This window comes from Alexandromys fortis, unplaced genomic scaffold, assembly GCF_014885135.2.
Source record: "Alexandromys fortis isolate MF-2015 unplaced genomic scaffold, M_Fortis_MF-2015_v1.1 scaffold_24, whole genome shotgun sequence".
Classification (NCBI taxonomy): domain Eukaryota; kingdom Metazoa; phylum Chordata; class Mammalia; order Rodentia; family Cricetidae; genus Alexandromys; species Alexandromys fortis.
In genome coordinates, this window is record NW_026067906.1 from 15561866 (window position 1) to 15584188 (window position 22323).

At 38.1% G+C, this 22323-nt stretch overlaps 1 protein-coding gene across 1 annotated transcript in view; it reads left to right on the forward strand.

Annotated features, from left to right (window-relative positions):
• Positions 1–22323, forward strand: part of Ptprr (protein tyrosine phosphatase receptor type R) — a 242383-nt gene that overhangs the window by 17069 nt on the left and 202991 nt on the right. The window contains exon 2 of the mRNA XM_050135577.1: positions 736–1031. Within this exon, the coding sequence (XP_049991534.1) occupies positions 736–1031 (296 nt within the window). The remainder of the gene's footprint in view (positions 1–735; positions 1032–22323) is intronic.

Sequence of the window (22323 nt, forward strand, 5' to 3'; positions counted from 1 at the left end):
CCCTGATTGCTCTTTGGGCTGACGAGGGAGGGGGACTTGTTTGGGGGAGGGGGAGGGAAAGGGGAGGCGGCGGTGAGGAAGAGACAGAAATCTTTAATAAATAAATAAATAAATAAAAATTAAAAAACTATAAACATAGGATAAAAATTTGTGCATTAATAATTTATATAAAGTAATATATAACATAATTATGTATATATGGTTATCATCAAAATAAGAGAAAGCTTAAGGAACAATATAAATGTTTAGCATTTGAGAAGCAGACATGTCATCCAAATATACAAATCTACATAGTGTTGTAGCAGTACATAAAAGAAGGAAGGGACACCGTGGAGTTGCCTCTGTTAGTAAAATACTTGCTGCTCAAGGAAAAGGAGCTGAATTTAGATTCCTGACACAGCCATAAAGAGTCGGGAGTGGATGGCATGCCTATAATCATAGCTCTAGAGGGACAGAGGCAGGAAGACTGCTGGTCTTTGCTGGTGTTTGCTGGTCTACCAATCTCACTGAATTGATGAGTTTAGGTTCAGTGAGAGATTCTGTCTCAAAAGATGTGGTGGGGAGCTATAGAGGAAGGTACCCAATGTTATCCTTTGGCACCCACAGGTACATGTACATATATAAATACACACACACACACATGTACACTTACATGCATACCCAAAAAACATAGCTAGTCTACATGTTTTTCTGGATAGGATCTTTTATTTTATTTCTGACTCTTATATCTTGTAGGATGTTCTTCAGGAAATAATGATCACTTCTTGGCTAGTCGTCCAAAGAAGAGTTGGAAGCCGGTGTTCATTTATCGCCATTCACAAGATATTGAGAAGAGCCTGGACATAGCTCAAGAGGCATATAAACATAGCTACCATTCCCCTTCTGAAGTTCAAATAAGCAAACGTCACCAAATTGTCAACTCAGCATTTCCTAGACCTGCATATGACCCGTCTCTTAATCTGTTGGCTGCATCCGGTCAAGATCTTGAAATAGAAAATCTCCCAATTCCGGCAGCAAATGTAATTGTGATGGTGAGTACCAAGTTAACCAGTGTCCCATTGATGCTGATCTTGGTGTTGATAATGATGCTGAGATTGAACTGTTGTTCCTTTCTGTGGCTGACATTGAAAGAAAAGACTCATTGTGAATATTTAGCATGGGTCTCAATAATTATTTACCATAGCGTTTCTCATTTTCTCTTATTTCTGCTTATTATTCTCCCCCCCCCGATGAAATTAGAAAATTTCTTTCTGTCCTATGCTCACAACCTAATGTATAGTGCATAACAAATATTAACTGAGAACTAGAGATCATTTTAGGAAGCTACAGCTACAGTAGACTGTATCCTCTACAGAGCCTCCTGCCCTCTGTAAGATAATCTTAAAAGATAGGTCTATTATCAGTTCATGTAAATAAGTAGCACTTACCAAAGTTTCTCTTGTCCCTTGACTCAAGTTGTAACAAAAGAATAAACAATTAAAGAGAGAGTGCTTGTAAGGAGATTAATAAGTAGTGTTCTGTTGCTAAAGTAAATAACAATGGTTGGGAGGCAGTGATCTATAATAATATTCCTAATATCACTGGACGAACATCAACATTTACATGATACAATGATCCTAGTAGACTAGATAACCCAGCCAGAGTTTTTCAATTTGTGAAAGTATTATATGAAAATTTATTGAGGTTAAATCTCTTTGTATACTGTATACTCTCTCATACTGGTGTTATCTATGTTAAAACTGTAACACTTAGAAGCTAAAGCAGGAGGATTGCAATGAGTTCAAAGTCAACCTGGGCTACATAGCCAAAAAAAAAACCCTCTCAAAATAGTTGATGGCTATACACAATGGACATGAATAAAAATACCATATTGTATTTGGAATTAATTTAAATCCTAATTTTAAAACTATGATAGAAGCAAAACTCCTTCAAATCTGCAACTAAATGTTATTAAATTTCTGTTAAATTTCACGTAATTTGACTGTGGGAGCCAACATAAGCTTATGAAACTGTCTACACTGTGACAACTCCCACTTGTAGCATGATTAAATCTAACATGCTCTTATTTCTTTTCTTTACTTTTACATAATATATATATAGTAAACTTTTTTTCAGTGTTAGTAATCAAAGACCCATTCATTGGTGTTTTCAACGTGTGTTGAGTATTTATCTAACCCAACTCTCATTTATAATATCTAGAAAAGGAGAGACATGAGACAGGCTTTGATCCTGCTTGGGAAATGTCTGGGGGAAAGATGCCAGTGATAAAAACAACAAATAACAGAAATCGCAAAATGAGACCGTAAAGAAGAAGTTTTCATGCAGGTTGCTTGATCTCCTGTAAGACTTGACCTTTTCATGACTAACAGGTGTGTAGAGGGTGAGAATCACGTACCATCTGCTGAGGATGAACGATATTAATGGTGTCTCTGTATCTGGAAATGGCCATCTAATGCTCTTGATTACCATATCCCCATATTCATCAATACTTAAGTTACTATGAAGTACAGTTAAAGAAGCTTGATCTGTTTTTTTAATTCCATATACTATCTAGCTAATTTTATAGTATAGACAACAAAAAGCACAAATTATGAATTCTGCCAGGTCAGTTCTCTTTGAGGGATTTAAGAAGCCAGGCTTTGTCTCACGATGATACAGGTTGAGTTCTAGCCACACTGATTGCCAGAACCATTTGTGTAAAACTCTTGCACTACTTATCACATGGTAATTTCCAAGGAAACTGCAGAGCTGGGGTTATTTTCGTATAAATCAATAATATCAGCTTCTTCAAAAACAGAGTGTGACATACACGTAAAAATGAGCAAGTTTGAGAGACCTTCTTTACAGAAAAACATTTCAAGAATAGAGCATGAATAATGTAAAAAATATTCAGCAGTTTAATGTTCTTGCTGAGATAGCTTTGTGTTGTGTGTATAAGATTTACATCTATGTGTGTATGTTTAAAACACATCTAAATTGACATTGATACACTGCATGCATATACTGATCTGGACTTCATTGCTTAGGGAGTATTTCAGTAGCACTGATGAATTATTGTGGGGTTTGATAAGTGTAATTGAGCAGTACTAAGAAGTAGCAGTCCCTTTAACTGAGTGAACAATTGAAGTATTTTATTGAAATGTTAAAAGCTGTATAATTAACCTATAAAATTTATGTATAACTTCTAAGAGTTCCCAATCAGATGATAAGAATTCCTATCCTCCAATATTTGTTGAGTGTTCATCTTTTTTGTTTGAGACAGAATTTCTCTATGTAATAGCCCTAGCTGTCCTGGTACTATCTTTGTAGACCAGGCTAACCTTGGACTCACAGAAATTCACCTGCCTCTGCCTCCTGAGTGCTGGGTTTAAAGGCATGCACCATCACCGCCAGGCTGTATTGAGTGCTCTTATTTCTGATGGTATTGATAATCAGGTTTAGACTGAGAAATTTAAGCATGGCCACCCCTCCTGATTTCTAATTAGTACCACAAAAAATGTCTTAAGATATTTGTCCACAAATGAATTTTTTCCTATTTTATCTTTCTTCTGTAATTGAGAAAATCTATAGTTTGTTTGTTCTGTGGAAAAGACAACACAATGGATACATTTATCCTAAAAATGCTAATTATGTTCCAGAAACTCAGAGAAGATGCTGTTTTTTGCGCAAACACAATATAGAGGGAAGATGAATGGCCCGAAGTCACTGCTGATGTACGATGTAGTCTTTTTGCCAAATGTGCATTAGAAGTTCCATGGCTCTTATCACTGGATCCCCAGGATGCTTGTCAGTCCACTGGGCTGCATATCAGGAAGAAGGGACCCTAGAAGCATGAGTGCAGGTAGTGGGATGGAGTTAGGTTTAGGTTTTTCCAGCTAGGCATATGTTATTGAATGGAAAATAGCTTGACCTGGCCAAAAGGCTGAGAAAATTGGGAGCAAGTTCCTCTTTGGAATACATGGATGTGGGCTATTATAGCACCAGTGTAAAGAGTTGTGGGTAGGGAGACTGCAGCCTATTTCACAGGGTAGGCATGATGTAAGGAAAGAGAAAGAAGGTGGGGAAGCAATGGAAGTGAGAAGAAGGAAGAATGGTATGTGGGGGACAATTTCCATAACACACAAGAATCTCTGGAAGCCAAAATGGACTCTATGAGATTTCTAGAAAGCTGTGGTTTCTTTCTCAGATCCCACTTACCAAGACCAGCACTCAGGTGGACTTTCTACTGCTTATTTCTTTTAATATATTTTGATTGTTCTTTGGAAATTTCACACACACACACACACACACACACACACACACACACACAATTTGACTTTGTCTACCCCATACTTTCTTTCCAATTTCCCTATGGATACCTCGCCTCAAACATTCTCCTGACAATTCTTGTCTGTGTTTTCTATTTTCATTTTCAATTTTTAGCCCACTGAGTCTATAGGGGTGCACATGTGCACGTGGCTGTGAAGGCATCCACTAGGGTATGGGCTACCTACAGTGGCCAGTCCCCAAAGACAAGTGACTCTCCCACCCCTTAGAAGCCATCAGCTCTTGAAGTGAGGTCCCCAGCGCTGTCACCACCATCACTGTGTTTGACTTTTTAACTGGCCTGCTGTGTAGTGTAGGTCCTGTGTATAAGTAACTCCAGCTGCTGTGGGTTCACTGTGCCACAACCATGACAAATCCAGAAGATGAAATTCCTCAATACTCTTGATATCCCTGGATCCTTTGTGGAGGGTGACAGGTTGATATCTGTGACTAAACACTATCAGTCACTTAGAAAAGTTAAAAACTCAGCTCTTTGAAAAGTTAAAAGGGTTTATTGTTTTATTTTTGGTAACAGGCATGCCATTTGAAGCCTTTGTTATGCTGAGATATGTTTCTTATATTCCAAGTTTCTTTCGGTCTTTTAATATGAAAGGATGCTGCATTTTGTCAAAGGCCTTTTGTTTCTGTTGAGACTACTAAGTAATTTCTGTCCTTGATTCCAGTTACATAATTTATAACAATTACTGATGAACATATATTGAACCATCCCACATCTCTGGAATGCACGTAGCTTGATCATGGTGAATGGCCTTTTTGATGTGCTCCTGAATTTGGTTTGCAAGTATTTTGTTGGAAAAAAAATTGCTTTTAAATGCACCAACGAAATTGTAACTTTCTTTTGGTGCTTTATGTGTCTTTATGTGCTGTATGACCGCTGTTACAAATACTCTTTTAAGAAATTTAAGTTACAGAATTTCTGAGAAGTTTGGATAACTGGCTTTCATTGACATCTGAACCCTGATTTTAGGCTCACCTCTGCTCATGCTCCTTCAGACTCGCTTGCAAGGCTTATCTTGTAAAGAAATCCTTAGGTGTGATGTGAAGTTATCATTATGGCTTTACTACGGGAAATAGATTTTGTAACATTTACCATGTTGTGTGACATGGAAAATAATTCTATCATTTTCAATGGGCAAATTGACTTAATCAGAACTTTATGCCTGTGCAGTGAACATTCCAGAAGATAGGCTTGATGTCTGTCTGGACTGGCGGAAATTCCTCTATGTCCAGATAAATATTTTCTTTCAATTGACCAATAATCCAACACAAACTAATATTATGTAATGATTCAAGTACGTATACTTTTGTAGGACATCACACTTCATGTATGGTTGAATCCAGGGCTGAAGGGATGTTGAAATAGGAGCGGCGGGGCTGCGTCCCCAACACCCCGGCCGCTTGGCTAGCTCATGCCCGAAATAACAACACACAAACTGTATTCATTTAAGATCTGCTTGGCCCAATGAACTCTAGCCCTTACAGGCTAATTCTCGCACCTGGACTAGCCCATTTCTAATGATTGTTTGTAAGCACCCAAGGTGCGCTTACCGGGAAGATTCTAGCCTCCGTCCATCATGGTGTCTCTGCTCCAGAGCAGAGCTGTCGAGTCTACCCAGGAGAGCTGAGCATGGCTTCTCTCCGGGAGCAGAGCAGAGTCTGACCTCACTTCCTCTTCCATCCAGCATCCTATCCTGTTTATTCCGCCCACCTATCTTTTAACCTATCAGAGCCAGCAGTTTCTTTATTGCTCAGCCAATGAAATCAACAGATTGATATATGACACTCCCACATCACTTCCCCTTTTTCTGTTTAAACAAAAAAAAAAGAAGGCTATAACTTTAACGGAGCAAAATTACATATAACAAAGCAGTTATCAAGTAAAAATTACAATAATCTACATCATAACTAAGAAAAACTATAACTATAACTAACTATTCTTTAACTCCATCAAAGAGTCCAGAAAGATACAATATTACCTAAGCAAATAAGAAATAAGCAAACTCTCATATTCTAGAAATGACAGAGACATCTCGCTGCCTGGACAGTCACCAAAAGTTCCTCTGTACCGTTGGGGCATCCATCTTCGGAGTTTCCAGCAGACATTTCCACAAAGCAGGAACTTTCAAAGGCAGTCACTATCTGCTTGTCCTGAAGAATGTCTCGCAGACTCTTTCATGAATCAGGAACCCCGAAAGATCATCTCACCTTTAGGCAAGTTCAGCAGTCCTCTCTCTGCGGGTTCTCTGTGTCCAGTTTATGCAATAGTCCAGGCAAGAGCAGTTTCTTGCCCAAATGGCTATCAAACTCCATAAGGATCCTCTTCGATGCCCATCTTCCTCTTGAAGTAGATTGGTGCTGCCAGGAGCAGAGTGTCTCATTGTCATGAAAAGTCCTAAGTTATTAAAACATTTTAAAATGCCATATTCTATAATCTTTGAAAAATATGAATAATGCCTATCTAAAATATATCTATGTACATCTAGAAAATCTTAACTAACATGACTACAAACTTAATTATTATTAATGATTATTCATTAACAATCTATATACATTACAAAATTAATCTTAAATTTAAATCACTAAAGCAAAATCCATATCAATGTAAATTATTCATACCTATATCAAAGGGATGGGATGAATGCCCAGCCCAGCCTTCCCTGGAGTAGCCTATGCCCAGAATAATTATCTTCTTTCTTTTAAATAGCTTGAGCTGTGTCCCTGCAGACTCATACTTAGGCAAGTGAAATGTCTCACAGCTTTCAATAGTACCTTGGGCTTCTTCTGATCTTGAAGAATTTGACACCAGATGATGATAATGAATTCATTACATCACCTCAACCCATAGATAGGCTCTACTCCCAGGGCTTTCCCTAAAAGCCTAGAAGCCACATATGGGAGGGAGGGTGCTTGTGATAAAATGTGGACACTATTAAAACAGCAAAGGTGGAACATACCCCACAAACAGTTCAGTGTGTGGTAACACAGATAATATGAGTTTCTATGTTGTTGGTTTTTTTTTTTTACTTTTTGATATTATAATATAGTTACATCATTCCCCTTCCTTTTTTATCTTTCTTAAATCCTTTCATATACCCATTTTTGCTCTCTTTCAAATTCATAGCTACATTTTCATTAGTGAAATTGGGTTGTGTTTGGGGGGGTTCCTAAACACATAAATGCAACCTTGTCAGTCTATATAATGTCCCTTGTGTGTATGTATGTGTCTTTAGGGATGACCAGATGGTGTTTGATAACCAGTTGCTGTGCTTCTCCCCAGGGGAGACTATTTCTCCCCCTCCCCCATAATTCCTTCATTTCCTGTAGTTCTTTGTGTAGGGTTGATGCCTCAGGGACTTTCTTCTGTCCACATTGACATGTTAGTATGTCAATTACTGTTGCCCTTGTTCAGCTCATGTACAAGCAGTTATGTTGGTGAGACTTTATGGGGGTAGCTTCTGACACACCTAGAAGACACAATTCTACAACAAATTCCCCAGTCCTCTGGCTCTGACAATCTTTGTCAATGTTCCCTAAGCCTTAAGTGCAGAATTTTTATGATCTCACAGAGTACCCTGGAAGAAACACTGAAAACAGACAGACTCAGAACTTTAGTCCCAGGGATGATTTCTACACAAGACAGATGACAAAGATCACCCTGAAAACTCAGCAACAATTCTTCATAGAGAGAATAAATCCACTCTGGTGTAGGAATAAGGTAAGGGGCTGAGAATGTGTGCCAACATCAGGTCTGTTTGCTAATGACAAGGGCTGTGCTTTTAGCTTAACCTGTTAAGACTGTTACATTATATACCACCAACATTCCTCATTCATGAAACTTCCTTTAGCCTATATATTTCGTGATGCCAAATAAATTTAGGGTTGGATGCAAACAGGGCTCAGGGAGTAGGGGAAACAAAGATCAGGGCTTGTTCCTGAGTTAAGGGTAGGCAAATCTGTGAAAAAGTTTGATCCAAATACAGGGCCTACTTGTATCTGCGACAAAAGGGATCCTAGAACTGAAAGCAGTGAGCGTGTGCCTCCACCCCTCACCCAGAAGCTATCTCCAATTGAAAACCTGGCAAATGAAAACTGGGTTTTCTCCAAGGGAGTCGTACTTGGGAAACAAACTAAACTTAAGGATAGGCCTCATGTCCGGCAGCAGATGACCAGCAGAAACCAAACTCAGCTGCATCTTTGGTGGCTCCTTGTCTTGTAATATGGTATCAGAGACTGTTCCTTTTTTTAAAAAAAAATATTTTTTATTATGATTTTTTTCCTTCTCTCTTCTTGCCCTACAGGTCCTTTACACACACACACACACACACACACACACACACACACACACACACACACACACGTGGTGGCTACAAGTTTAGTGTTTTTTATGGGATTCCTGAGTGTGGAAATGAGTGGATCTTTGATTCTTGTGCCTTCTCTTGGGCTCTCTTCCTTCTGTTTGTTTTCTTCTATTCCAATGTGTTCATTAGTTTTTTGCCTTATCTTATTATATTTTATCATTCCTTAAAAGCCTGTTTGTTTTCTAATGAGACAGAAAGGGGGTGATTAGGATTGGAGGCAGCATGGGGAAGAACGGGCAGGAATAGAGGAAGGGGGGAAACATAATCAGGATAAAAATTTGTCTTTCCTGAGACAAAAATCTATTTTCAACAAAAAGAAAGAATGATGTAAATATTACCTAATTGTTACAGCAAAACTGTAGCAATAATAAAACAATTGCCATTGTTCTCCAGTTTAGCCTTTTTCCTCTTTCCCTTGTGTTGCTGTGGCATCCTGGTGACAGCCACTAATCATTCCCTCTTCAGTCATTACATGTGCCACATTCACACACACACATGCACCACCCTCATACACACACACACAAACACACACATACACACACACACACACATCGCCAGTGACATAAAGTTCAAGCACATTGCCATGTTTGGTCTCATATGACCTGGGGTCCTTGATTCCCTAAGCTCAGCCCACCAAGTCTGTGGTTTGGGGAAGGGTCCCAGGAATCTGTGAATTCAAGTATTTTGGAGAGTCTGGTAACTTGGGGCAGCTGGGAAGTATCACATGCCATGACACTCATGCCTGGGCCTCTGTGTTCTTCTCTCCCTCTGTACAAACTGCTCTGGTATTCTTTCTGCCCTTTTGCAAACCTGCTTCTAGGTCCGGAGCTCGGTCTTTGGTAGTTTCCCTCCTAGAAAGCATTTCCTGAAAATATTGGTCTAGGATAAAGTGGACGATCAATAAAAGTGTTCAGTTTCATGCGTGACAAATATCAGCATGCGGTTCTTATGGACAATGAGGTTAAGAGTGACTTTTAAAGTCACATCTTTTATCTTTATCATAAATTTCTGCTAATTTATTTTATTATGTAAATTTTAAACAGACATCTTGGATCATTTTTAGGTACAGAAAGGTATGAAAGAATATAAAAACTCAGATCATATCTCATTATTAAGAAAAGGGACTATCTTATATCTTTGTGAGAATGTTGCAAATTATTTTATTTAAAATAAAAGCCTCCAACGATACCCTTCTCTACTTCCCTGCATAACTTTAATTTTATAGTATCTCTGACCATCTAGTTAATATTTTTTATGTCACTTAATTCTGCAACCAAAATATGTCTTCTAAAATGTTGGATTTTTCTATCTCATTCCTTCCATATCTCCGGTGTCTATTCAAGTAACTGGCCCATAGTAGGGCTTAAACATTGACTAGCGGATGAAAAACAAACTGATAGCAAAAGGTCAACAATTCAAAAGGTTGTAAGCAAATTATTTTATCAAGAAAATAAGATCATTTTAGTCTTAATCACTGACCACCATAGGCTTTTAAAATGTGTTTTATTACACATATGTGCACGTGTCCGGGGCAAGAATGTCACAGCAGGCCTCTGGAGGACAAAGGATAACCTTGTGGCTATGGTTCTTTCTTTCCACCTTTATATGGCTTCAGGGGTGAAGATCAGGAGCCCAGACATGCACAGCAATAGCTTTCTCTACTGAGGCGCTTCAATGGCTCCTTCAACATGTGGTCTCTCTTTTATATTTTTTTCTCCCCACTTCAAGTAGAAGCTAAGACCATCAACCCTCCCCTTTTTAATATCTTAACAGCTGAAAAGATGAATGTAAAATAAGCATTTGATGGACTGCTTAGCTCGTTTCCAGAATTCACAGCTACTGGACTTGATCCACAGAGGATGAAAAACAAAACAGTGTCAGGTTTTAGTTCTGAAAAGGTCTAGAAATAGAAATTCGCTTCAGGAATGCGGTTCAACATTTGCTCTTAGTCTAATGTCAATGCTTTCGATTAAATTTTAAGCTCTTACATAACCATCTCCATCTTGATCCCCAATCTTTGCATTTTGTAAAGCTGTCTGCTCAGATATCCACAGATATTACGATATCCTTACAGAACAGTCTCAAAGGAGAAAGCTCCCTCCTCGAGCTTGGCATCCCGGCAGTCACACTGTCACCGTCTGTTGCTTTTCTCCATTTCTGACTATTAAAGCGGCAAGGATGATCTGGAACAATTTTTGAAAACGTTCGATGCTAAGCTTCGGCAATGATGTTAGCACACTGGATTCCTCGTCGCATCTGCTTGTTTTGGATCATACAAACTCAATATTAGGATGACTGAAGTCTTGGGAGAGTTGGTGCAATCGTTTATCACACGAAAGAGGAAGCTCACTCTCTAACTGTACTGAGTTCCCTTATGGACTGAGAATAAATTCACAATATGTTGCCCCAATCACAAAAAGCGAATGTGTGTGTATGTGTGTGTGTATGTGTGTGTGTGTCTGTATTGTGTTCATGAAGGTATGAAATATTTAGAGAACAAAGAGGAGAATTAAAAAATGTCTAGAGATCTAAAAATTATTCTCACACAGAGATAGAGATGAATATACATATTTTCATACATATAAATTATTTTAATACATTTATGGCATCTGATACATAAAATTTGGGAGTTTTGCTTAATATCATAGGTGCCTTTCTAAGTCATCGTTTCTGGCAACTGATGAAAAAGTCCATGATTGTATTACTTTCTCATTTCTTATGACAAAACACATGGCAAAAACAAGTAAGGAAAGATTTAACTTTGTGTCCCAGTTAGGCTGGAGAGTTGACTAGGGTGGGGGAGTCCTTGGGACAGAATGTGAAGCAACTGCTCCCATCACACACACAGGCAGGAGGCAGAGTGAGAAATGCCCTGGGCTCCGTATTCTTTCTTCTTTGGATTCCCTCCAGAACCCCGACCCATGGAATGATGCCACTCACCTTCATGGAGAGTCTTTCATTTTCAGTTACCCCTTTTTGGAAGTGTGTTTCCATGGTGATTTTAAATCCAGCCAAATTTGCAGTGAAGGTTAAACATGAGAGTTGTATAGTAGCATTGAACGCACTGACATTCACAACATATTCTCTGACTTAAATCAGATACCCCCCAAAAGGAATAATAGAAATGACATGTATGATTAATATAGGGCTCTCTCTATATATAAACTGTTAAGTCCTTATTGTGCATATCTGATGAGCTTATCTGAGGGAAGGGTACAAGGTGGTAAAGACACAATAAATAATAACAACATAACTACGTACGTACACTCTCCCATGCAAAACAGATTGAAATACTGGATACTGGATAATGCAACTGAGATTCAAACCAACAGCAAAGTAATCTAGGACCTCGAGCTCCTAGACATTGGGGGATATAAAGCGTCCTTGGGCCAGGGGTTCAGGAGAAGATTTTAGAAATTTATGACGGACATTTTTCCAACCATCTTCCTAGTCGCTATGGAAGAGTAGGGGTGTTATCAAGAGGCAAGCTCTCTTACAAAGGCAAGACTGACTTCTTGACCTTTTTATGCATTGCTTCCCTCCAAAGTGCTTAATATAATCAGGGCAGATCTTCTGGTTATGTTTTGCCCTGTAGTGTTGTTGGTACTCTAGAGACTGAGAACCTAGATGATGGAAGATCAGCAGGTACAGAGGGATGTAAGGCATGGGTTCTAATCATTACCTCATGTATTTATTATTATTTGTTATAACAATTGATGCAGTTTAGTGAGTCTGGAGCCCAGCAATAATAGAGAAAGGCACTTGTCCTAAAGGAAACACCTGCCAAGAGGAACAGACCAATGTGGAAATTGAATAGAAAAGCTTTTAGATGGGGTTCTCTTCACTTTCTCATATGGGGGGAACAATCGGATTTTAATTTAATTATTAGAGTTTGTAAAGAAAGATATTGATGACAGTGGCCAAATGACAGAGCAAAGCCATCAAGCCAAGGTAAGGAATATTGGTGACAGAATTATCTTTATAAACCAGACACCATATCCAGCCCCCTACACAAAGCTATCACAAAGCCATGATAATTGTCGGGTGCTTCAGAAAAGAGGCTGGGCATGGGCACATACTTGACAATCCTATATCTAGAAAGACAGAGGCAAAGAAGGAAAAAGAAATGATGAAAGGAAATAAGAAACCAGAAGAGAAAAAAAGAAAATAATAGAGAAAGGTTGAAAATGTTTATTTACCAATTTCCTATGAACTAAGAAGAAAAATTCTTTCTTGGATTATTTATATAAATTACCTTCAAATCATTTGGTTCTTTTCACTGCTGAATCTACCTGTTGGGTCATAATGGCTTCAGAAATAAAAACTTATATCTTTTGTCATTTATGATTGTCTTTTCATACAAGAGATTAGCAGTAATCTTAAAATTTAGATATTTTCCACATTTTTGTTTTTTGAAAGATGAAAGTCTAATTCGGTTAGCGTTTCTATCCCATGTTGTTTCTTTTTTTTTATTCAGCTGCCATAATTTGACTTTTTAAAATCAGGAAAAGGAGAGGAAAGGCCAAGTCCATACTTTCAATCTAGCCTACATTTTACAAGTCTTTTTGAACTGCTACAATGGGACACGAAAGAAGAACTTCAAATAGAGAAAGGACGGAACAAAGTGTTCCCCTCTGAGGGATAGGTCAAATGTTCATGAGCAGAGTTCATGATTACAAAAATCCACTCTGCAAAAAGAATTCCAGAGTCAACTAATGAGAATTCCAGAACTCTGGGCTTATATATCAGCATAGCACGGCTGCGGGTTTCCTGGACCATGTGCGTTAGACATAACCAAGTAATTATACAGAATAGATTAGGGATCCAAGTATACTTGGGTACCTCTAGTCCACAGAATTCTCTAAGTGTTCCGTGCCCAATTTCCAACCCATAGAAGATGCACTATTCAGTGTTTTTATTTTTCCTACATGAAAACATGAACTGGTATTGGTGTGTTCACTCCAGAAGTTCAGGATGTTTCTTTGCATTTTAAACCATTTACTTAATCTCTTTCTCTTTTTAAAGATGCTCTGTGTTTTAAAAAATGAACACTAGATAGTGAATAGCACAACATAAACTTGAATGAGCTCATAGGCAAGGCTTTGGATTTAAGTTTTCAAAAACAGCAATCATTGGTTGCAGGCAAATGAATAAAGAATTTTTCATGTGTGACAAGGATTGTTATCATCTATATCTTAAGAATAGTTTTTATGAAATAAAACCTGTAGCTATCTAAATGATGAAAACAGACAAGTAAAATATGATGTATTTCTGCTAAGAAACATAAAATAAGTCATGGGGACTGGAGACTCATTAGTTGTATCTGCAACAGAATTGCAAAACTTTGAGCCAAGCGGTGGGAGGGAGGCAGAGGCAGTAGATCCTCTGAGTTTGAGCCCAGCCTGGTGTTCAGATTGAGTTTAGGACAGCCAGCACTACACAGAGAAACCCTGTCCTGAAGAACAAATGAAAGAAAAAAAAAGAATTGCAAAGGTTTGAATGGAGACCCAAACCATGCTCCTTGAAAGATTCATTAAAAATAGTACCAAATGCCTCGCACATTATACTTTGCCAAATACACTTCAGAGATACAGTAGCAAACCATGTAAACAAGAGCACTGACGCTCTGCTCCCTGAGGGTGATGGGAAAACAGACAATCAAATGCAAGCAAATGAGAAAAAAAAAAATCACTGCTTGTGCTATGGAGAAAACAAGACAAAGCGATAGGCCGGGACAAAGAGGTGGGGATTGTATTATGTCGGGTAGTGCGAGTTTCTGTTGAATATTCGAGGATGTTTGGGGATTGAATCCAGGTGCCACTGCTCAACAGAAGCCATGTGGTAGGCTAGCTTTGGAGTCAGCAGAACTGTTAAATTCCGGCCTCACTAATTATTCCTTTCAGTGACTTGCTTAACATCTCTTATTTTAGTTTCTCTAGTTGTGAACAGAAGAAAAAAAAAGGTACTAACAAAAGGCATCTTATTGAATTGTTCAGCACGGTACCTAACATTTAGTGAGATCCTTATGAAAACTATTCTTGTCAGCATTATACGCCGCAATGGAAAAGTAGGTCTTTCCTATCTCAATTCAAGCAACAGTTGTATTTCTCTTGAACCACGGGTTCCCTTATAATCATGTCTTCCAAATGCTGCAGGTCATGCTTTGCTCTTTCTTTCAACTGCTGAGGAGCTGAAAGCCAAATCTGTGGTCAACCACTAACAAATGTAGAAAACTTTACAGGGTCCTGATTTATTCTGTGAACCAACCTCCTCCTTGGCTGGATGTTTTCTTTTTTTTAATCATTGACTTCTAATTCAATTTCCTCATTTCCTGGCTTTTTATTCAATTTCATTTTGTATTACATATGCCTATGAATCATTTGTAACATGTTCTGTCTAAACAAAAAAAATCATCACAACAAAACAGCAATCAGGATGTAAAGTTGAGTGTGAATGTCACCCGACACAAAAACTTTCACAAGGAGAACTCGTTACTCACTGGAGACAAACAAACAAACAAACAAACAAACAAATAAATAAATAAATAAATAAATAAAATAAGAAAATATCAGAGAAAACTCACATAGATAATAATGTGTTCAGTTTGTGGCTCAGCAGGCTTCAGCTTCAACCCAATTCCAAAGTCAGGATGGATCTTCATGGCCAACGTAAGCAACTTGAAACAGTCAAAACAGATCAAATTTAAAACAGAATCTGAGCAAATGTGTATATTCTGCCATGTTTTATCTTTGGGAGGAAGGGCAATCAATGAACTATTCCCAACCTCTGAACCTTTCTTTTTCCCTGGAAATTATAGTGTCTGCCCTAGGTGCCTAATTTGAGTTTTCCTGGGATCAGTGTAATCTCCAATGCATAACAGACTGTGATAATGTCGACTATTACAGTTGTGATGGTGGTGAGGGTGAAGGCAGTGACAGTGGTGATGACAATAATCTAGTGGTTTTCAGCCTGCCTAATGCTACAACCCCAAAGGGGTCACAACCCACAGGCGGACGACGGATTGACAGCTAATCAGTGGAACTCTTGAATGACATGTAGGTTAAAATTCAGTGCTGCAATGGGAACAAACTGGTTGAGAACACATTGTTGTTCATATCAGTGAGATGTCCTTTACACTATAGTTTATCAAAATCTGGCTCTTATTCATTTCTCATTGCTCCATCTCCCATGGTCATGCTCCTGTCTGTTCACTCAGCTGTCACCACAGTTTCCCTGAAGCTGTACTCCTCTCTTTATAGTAGTTTTCTCAAGATGGACACTGAAGGTAATTCCACACTAGCTCAGAACTGAGTATAATAAGGGGTAATTTATTTAGGAGTAGACTTACACTTCACAGTCCTCTTCACAGACAGGGAAAGGAACTTCCAGGAGAGAGCACTTCCACAAGCCTTATGGTTGCAATTTTATAGTAGAAGAGACAATTCACAAATGGGCTGGTATCTTAAAGGCTACTGACTGAAGGAGTTCCCAAAGAGCACCTCCCCCTTTTGTCTAAATAAGAGAGTTCTAAGCCTAATACAAAACTATATACAGTAAGAACAAATATCAAGTATAAAAATTAGAATTACAATCAGCTAAGTAAAAAGCATATACTAATGTTTCAATAATTATCTTATCTTAAGGAGTCTAAGTCTTGTATTAGAAATAGCTTGGCCAAGTCATGTAACTACAGCTATCTAGTCTTCAACCTCATTGAAGACCTGAGAAGGGAAATAATATTACTTGAGTAAACAAGAAGTACAATCAAGCAACTTCCAAAATGTGCAATAAATGACAGAGACAACTGGCTACCTGGACATTTGCCCAAAGTCTCATTTGCAACATGGGAGCAACCAACTTTGGCTAAGGTCTAGAATATCTGAAAGACCATTTTCATAGGCAAGAAAATTTTCAAAACCCTCCTACCATGTCTTGGCAAGATTTGACAGTCTTTTATCTTGTATCCTGTTTGTCCTATCCAGACATAGTGCATTTTGTCAGTGGTGGAGGCATGGGCAGTTCCTCCCACAAAGGCCAGTTTTCTCAAGGAGAAAACAAGCTCCAAGTGGAGTGTCTTTGGTGTCCAACATTCTCTCTCAGGAATAGACTGGTGCTGCAAGGAACAATTGTGTCTCATGTCAACAGAACCCTAATTTATTTAAATGCCATATTCTATAGTTTTTTGAAGTGGTTGAAGATTATCTATCTATGCGTAGTACAATCTCCATGTATCTTAAGAACCTGATTAGTCTAAATATAAGTATTGACCTATAATTCTTAATACCAGTACAGGAATGTGCTATTGTGCAGATTTGTTTAACTGTTTCCATTCCTCCTCCCTGTGTCTTCACCATTTCGTCCTCTTCTGTTGAGCATCATATTTCCTGGACACTAAGAAATTAATATGCATTATATGCTTTCTAATTTTCCAGATGAACTAATCATACAACTATGTACATACATCACAATAAAAAACAAAATATAGTGCACATTTTTATGAAGAGATTTTTGTCCATTTGTATGCCACAAAAAATGCCAAAATATTATATACTATTCTCTGCACTTTTTTCCTTTCTGTCTCGATAATTTCTTCAGGAAAACCTTTTCTAACTAATGAATATGATTCTATGTGATGTGTGTGCTAAGCAAGCATTCTGTCTCCAGCCACCTCCTCAGCCATATAATTGATATTTTAAATGGTACATGCCTTCTATAGTATGGTTATAACATTATGTATTTAAACATTCATCTTTAATTCATAATTCAAATCATTGCTACCTTTGTTTTGAGTCTTATGAAGAATGCTTTAAACATCTTCGAGTCTATATTGCTGTACTGATGTGTTTTCATTTCTATGTAAAAGATTCTCAGAAATGAGGTTTCTGAGTTGAAGTAACATATAACTGAGTTTGTTTTACCAAAAGTTAACAGTAATTTGCATTTCTACCGATAAATACTTGCCAGCAGTAGCATTTTTCAGTGTGTGTGTGTGTGCTTGTGCATGTGTGTTTGTGTATGTGTATGTGTGTGTACAACTGATATGTCTACAAATATATCATATTTCCTAGTTTCTTGAAAAAGTTTCTAAGAACAACATCCCCCTTCTAGAAGATTCATTGTGATTATTATTATCTTCGTATGTTTCCTGTTCCATTCTAAATATCTCAATGTCATCGCTTGTGTTTCAGACTCCAATTACCTATCCCTTTCAGCTTTACATTATTTAGTTACTTATAACATGTATATGAAGTTGGGACTTAAAATCTAAAGGATGATATCTGTATAAAAGATTTAAAATGTTAGTCAATATAATTTTTAGTGAAAAGCCAAAAGAGTACAATTTATTATAGTAGCTTGATATTTTGGAAGTCATTCAGTTCTGAAGGGAGATTTGCTTTCCAAGGGTATCCCTAACTAATAAGGATCAGTTAAAAGAGGTCGAATCTAAACACTATTGCCAAACCACCCTGAGCATTAATAGCCTTAGAACCCATTCATCACATAGGAGGGAAACCTTTTAACCTAATTAGAAGAGGGAGGGGCAATCTTCATTACGACATGCTGATGGACTCTCAGTGTTCCATGCCACATTCTCTCTGCCGACATCTTGCTACTCTATCCTGACAATTAGAGTGTCATAAACACTGGCACCTGGGAGCATCGACTTTCTGTCTTCTTTCCTTTTACCCACACCTCTGAGATATTCACATGATAAAATCTGTAGATAGACAAATGACCCCGGAAGATGATAGTGGAATGGCCTACAGAAAGATAGTTAATGTGATGTTGGTGCTCCTAAACCCAGCTCTCCTGGAACTACAAAGCCAATCCCCATATTAAGGAAAAAAAAAAAAAAAAAAAAACCTCTTGTCTTTAGAAATTTTTTCTTTGTTGATTTTGACTACTTTTCTTTTTCTTTTTAATTAAACAAAGATGGATTTTGGATGGATCTTGATCTTGTTGCCAGCTCCACCAGAGATGAAAATATTCTAATGAAAATAGCTTTAAGAATTCTGATCCCTGTTCAGGTCTTTCTCATTCCACTGATTCCACTGATTCCACACCACGGATACCTCAGTTTCCCAGGCATTTTGATTGGCATAAATTAGTTTCTCAAGGATTTAACAGTAACTGCCATTGTGGTTTCAGTATGAAAGGTTGCCCACAGTTGCACGCATTTGAACAGTTGGTCCTTAGCTGGTGACATTGTTTTTGAAGGCTATGGAGTCTTTGAATATGGGCCCTCATTGACAAGAATGGACCACTTAGCATCAGCTTTTGAGCAACTCCAGTTTTGACCTGATTTCTCTGCTTCCTGTCTGCAACTGAGATGTGATATTCTGGATCTAGTTTCGCCTGAAAAAAATAGAATATTAAATTATCCTAGTTTTTCTCACAAGAGTTTTAGTAATGATTAAAGGAATTAATGTATGTGAAAGTGTTTTTTCTCTTTACTCTTTTCTCATACAATACATCCAGGCCACATCCCTCCACTCCTCTTGCTGCCCCACCCAGACATCTCCTTGCCTTTAGCCCTACTGCTCCCATTTCCTTTCAGAAATGTTTTAATGCATAAATATCAAATATCATTAAATTGTTTCAAATTCCTTTAGAATAACCTTTTTATTCTTTGACCGTTTTATACATTTGTGCGACATATTTTGATTGTACTATCCACCATTAGCTCCCTCCAGCCACCCCATCACTCTACCTCTTTTCACTCCCAATATCCCAAGTCTCCTCTTTTATTGTTATGGATAACCCCTGAATAGTGTTGCCCAAACGCGAATGGGTGTGTGGTGTCCACAGAGACATAAGCAACCTACCAATAGTCATAAGTTCGAAAGAGAATAGCTTCCTTCCCTCGGCACTCGTCAATGCCAATACTCTTCTACAGGGGAAGGTCCTCATGGCCCCTCCATCCATGCTGGAATTTAGACTGGCGGTGTCTTTTGCAGGTTGTGCCCAAGTCACCACAGCTGTTGTGAACTGATGGGTGCACTGTCCATGCCATGTCCACAAGACAGCGTTTTGCAGCTCTCTTTCTTATCCATCAACTCTACATCACCATCATCATTATTTATGCCCCAGACACACAGAGTGCTGAGGGACAATGGTCTGTATCCTGTCAATTATATTTTAAATAAATGCTGATTGACCAGTAGCCAGGCAGGAAGTATAGGCGGAACAACCAGACAGGAAGTAGAGTTGGGTCAACGAGAACAGGAGAATTCTGGGAAGAAGGAAGTTCTTGTCTGCAGCGGTGATCCATCCACAGAAGAAACAAGATGTGACTGCCTCACTGAACAAGCCACGTGGCTAACATAGACATGAATAATGAATGGGCTAATATAAGTTATGAGTTAATAAGAAGTCTGAGCTACTAGGCCAATCAATTTATAGTTAATGTAGACCTTTGTGTGATTTATTTGGGACTTAATGACTGGAGGAACTGGGCAGAAAACCTCAGACAGCACTTAAGCATGCATGAACAGCCTGTTTATGGCAGTTCTCCAGTTGTTCCTATCCTAGGCAGTCCTAGATGCTTTTGCTATTGTCATATACAAGTTTCCATCATCTTCCTTTATGCTGTCTATCCAGCATTTTTTGGGTCATTCTCTTTGCCTTATTCCATGCACTCCTTCATGCAGTGATATCCTCGGGTATCTGCCATCATCCATTCTCATAACATGGCCGAAGACTGAGATACAATACATGGGAAGGGCACACAAGGATTTTAACATTATCTACTCAAGCACTACCTTCACCACATCCTCTAGTTTACTTTCTTCTGTAGATGGAGATGTTTCTTAATGACATCGTTGCTCAGCCTATCTCCTCATGTGATGCCTAGAATCCTCCCAAGACATGCCATCTCAAATACATGAAGCCACTGTTCTGAGGAGTGTTTCATTGTCCCGGTTTCAGAATTGTAAAGAAGGCAGCTCAAGACAAGTGTCTTATACACCTGTTGTTGCTATTATGTCTCTTGCTGACCAAACCTTTCCTATTGCCTGGAATGCAGCCCTCGCTATCTCTGACTGCCTCTAGACATCCGAAGTAGATAATCATAGAAATAGAAATCATCTGAAATAGACAATCATTTAAGACAATCATAAGAGTTTTGCAGGGATGCATCTTCTCACCACTACTCTTTAATATATTCCTGGAATTAATAATAGCAACAACCCTGGAGGATGAGGAGATAGGAGTACAGATAGGTGGTGTGCAAATCAATAACTTGTGTTTTGCCAATGATACAGCACCATTTGCTAAAAATCCAAATGAGCTTCGGGCCATGGTAAGCAGAGTGGTGGAAGTCAGTGAAAACCTTGGTATGAAAGTAAACATTGAGAAGACTGAGAAACAATACATGGGAAGGACACACAAGGTTTTAACATTATAATAATCAGAACCTAAAACAAATGGTCAACTTTGTATATCTGGGAGGAAACCTCAGTTCAAAGGAGGGAACTATTTCAGACATCTAACTATCCTTCAATTCTTACGTCCTTTAAAACCTCCCTTCCTACAAGCTTCTTGAGCCTTGATTCAGATGACCCAGTCACAACTGAGCATTCTTCATGTAGACTCAGCTCTTTGACCAGTTATGAGTAACTGCATTAGCCATTTCTTCAAAAAAAAAAAAAGCCTTTCTGGCAAAAATTGAGTATCACAGATTTATGGGTATGTTTTTTTCTTCAGATAGAAACACTAGACATTTCTGGGTGATTTTTAATAGTTATTATTGATTGAAAACTTGTCTCATTTAGGAATTTTCATTGCCATACCTTTGCACTTCCCCTAAAAAAATGTAATAGAACAGTTGTAGGAAGAGAACTGAGGATGTAGCCCAGTGATAGAGCACTTACCCAGCACGTATACAGCCCTGAGTTCATTCAGTTCTTGAGTACCTCAAAAAACAAGTAAACAAACAAAGAAACGCAAAACAATGCAGAATTGTATGGACAAATATAAGGATACTTCTGCTATCTTTTCTTTGGAAGTCATTTAGAATGACCAACATGCCATAGTCATGGATCTGAACTCAGACAAACACCTACAGTGTCCATGTGCTGAACAGCCTCACACTTATGAAGACTGTTTCATATGCTGTTACATAATCTTTTATTGAACAAGAATAAATCTGTATGTGTGAAATAAAAATTATACCTGAACAGAAGTCTCACTTACATCCATATTTCCAATGACCTCAAAAAGCCAATGACCTTTAAAATCTATCACTCCAATTAACAGTATTCATAGTTTTTATGGAACATCGGTATGTCTGTTTTATATAAAAATAATCACTGCATAGTTAAAAATAAACTACTAAATTTAGTTTCATTATTATTTTGTCCAGAAAAAAATGAAGTCTATCGTTACAAGATTACATTCAAAAATCACTCTAGAAGCTACTGTCATTATCTCTCCAAATTCTTCTAGCTTTCCTACAATGTTATCCCTTATGAAGATGAGTGTAAGGTGAGAAGAGATTCTCTGTTCAACGTGTGTATGCATGTGTGTGTGCGTGTGTGAGTGTGTGTGTACTCTAGAGCTGTGAGTGTAGCCAAGTGGGAGAATCTTGCCTAGCATGCATACATCTCTTTTATCAATTCCCAGCCAAACCATATATATA